This window comes from Penaeus monodon, chromosome 30 (genome assembly GCF_015228065.2).
Source record: "Penaeus monodon isolate SGIC_2016 chromosome 30, NSTDA_Pmon_1, whole genome shotgun sequence".
Taxonomy (NCBI): domain Eukaryota; kingdom Metazoa; phylum Arthropoda; class Malacostraca; order Decapoda; family Penaeidae; genus Penaeus; species Penaeus monodon.
The window spans coordinates 32,041,523-32,043,165 of NC_051415.1; the positions used below are offsets into that span (position 1 = coordinate 32,041,523).

General features: G+C 44.7%; 1 protein-coding gene across 1 annotated transcript; it reads right to left on the reverse strand.

The window, feature by feature from the left end:
• Positions 1-748: 748 nt before the first annotated feature.
• On the reverse strand, positions 749-1,243 carry LOC119592320 (ventral anterior homeobox 2-like). The gene has a single exon (XM_037941148.1). The coding sequence runs from the start codon at positions 1,241-1,243 to the stop codon at positions 761-763; it is 483 nt and encodes a 160-aa protein (XP_037797076.1). The 3' UTR covers positions 749-760.
• Between the last annotated feature and the right edge of the window lie 400 nt (positions 1,244-1,643).

Consider the following 1,643-nt stretch of genomic DNA (forward strand, 5'->3'; position numbering starts at 1 on the left):
AAATCATGCTACAATCGGTCTGGAAGTAGATAAAACATTAGGTGTTACTGAACTGTAGTTGTACACTAGATATTTGTGCATGTCTGTTATTTTTTCTTTACATTTTCTCTTAATAAAAAAGTAATCTATATAAAAACATTTTCAAATGGACATCATCTTAACGCCCGACCTGAAGTAAAAATCTGGGATTTCAAGACTGTTGCCTCATGTTACTTTTTCGATGCTTTCTCTCTATTTCATACTTTTATAGTATGTGTATTTTCCTGTTATCTTCGGGAGGAAGTTTGATATCAGATTAGCCTTATTTTTCCATCTGCTACTACTTTTTTTTGCTATCTCTCTCTTCTGTCTGTAATTTATTTAGTCTGTATGTAGCTAAGATATTTCACTCTCAGGTTGATCACGTAGAAATGCAGTAGAGAAATGGGGGCGTTGCCATGCTTTGAGAAAAAAAATCGTCTTCAGTTTTCTATCAACGAACATACATGTCTACAATATATCATATGTGTGGGTGTGTTTGGATACATATATATGACACATTGGATTGTTGATATTTGAAATATAGTTCTCACCTTTTTCGTCAAGTGCTGGTGGTTTTATATAAAACTTGTCATTCAGTATTAGAACATGAGTGGTGGAAATACAAACCAATGCAGAATATTTCATATTTATTTATTTAGACTAGAACGTTGTAAGGCAGGTTCAGAATCGTCACTGGGATGTCTGTATCCAAGCAAGAAGCAGCAGTTCCGTCATCCTCCTACTGCGACGCCGGAGGAGACGTGCAGGCGTCGCGATCCTGCGTCGCGCTCAGCTGGTTCTTGCGCCACTTGATGCGTCGGTTCTGGAACCACACTTTCAGCTGCAACTCGCTCAGCTCTAACTGGCTGGCCAGGTAGCGCCGTTCGGGGCCCACCAGGTACTGCTGCCGCTGGAACTCCTCCTCCAGTCGCTGAAGCTGCGAATCCGTGAACACTGTGCGATGTCGCTTGATCTTTCCGGGGGCGTCCCTGAGGGTGATGTCGTAGGACTGCTGAAGGAGGGAGATCGGAGATGCAGGCGGGGCAGGGAGCTCCTTTTGGGTCTCAAGTCCTAGAAGGGCGTCGATGGTAAAGGCCTTGGCCTTGTGGGACATCCGTGAAGGCGTGATGCTGTGAGCGGGAGGAGGGCTGACGGACGGCGCCCGTGGGTGGCTGAAAGCCCACGCCAAAGGATGGAGGTTCATCACTGAGAGTTGGTCCATGTTTGTTGTGTCCTGGGACAGGTATGTCGAAAGAGGTCATGCCCGGCCTTATATACCTCCTCACCTGTGGTTTTCCGCCAATCAGAGTGAACGCAGACCAATTAGTGGACCAGACCACCAAATAAGGAAACCAACCTTAACTTTCCCAAAGTAACTCATGCGCTGATTTTAACTAAGGGTAGATTCTAGTTAAGAACTCACTGTAAAAGAAAAAAATCTAGAACGAGATCAAGTCGAGATATGCGTATAGTGGTTAAACAATGGTTCGCTGTGTGGAGAAATAGATGCACGCCTTTCGTGGGCGGGGCTGACTAGCTCTTTAGCAGTGTCGCAGGTGCGTAATCTAGTTAGTCATGATCCGTCGGCGATGTTTTGATGACAAGAAAAAGAGATAAAGGGA

Bases quoted from the DNA above. Each gene is read 5' to 3' on its own strand.
- LOC119592320 (XM_037941148.1), bottom strand. From the start codon at position 1,243: ATGGACCAACTCTCAGTGATGAACCTCCATCCTTTGGCGTGGGCTTTC.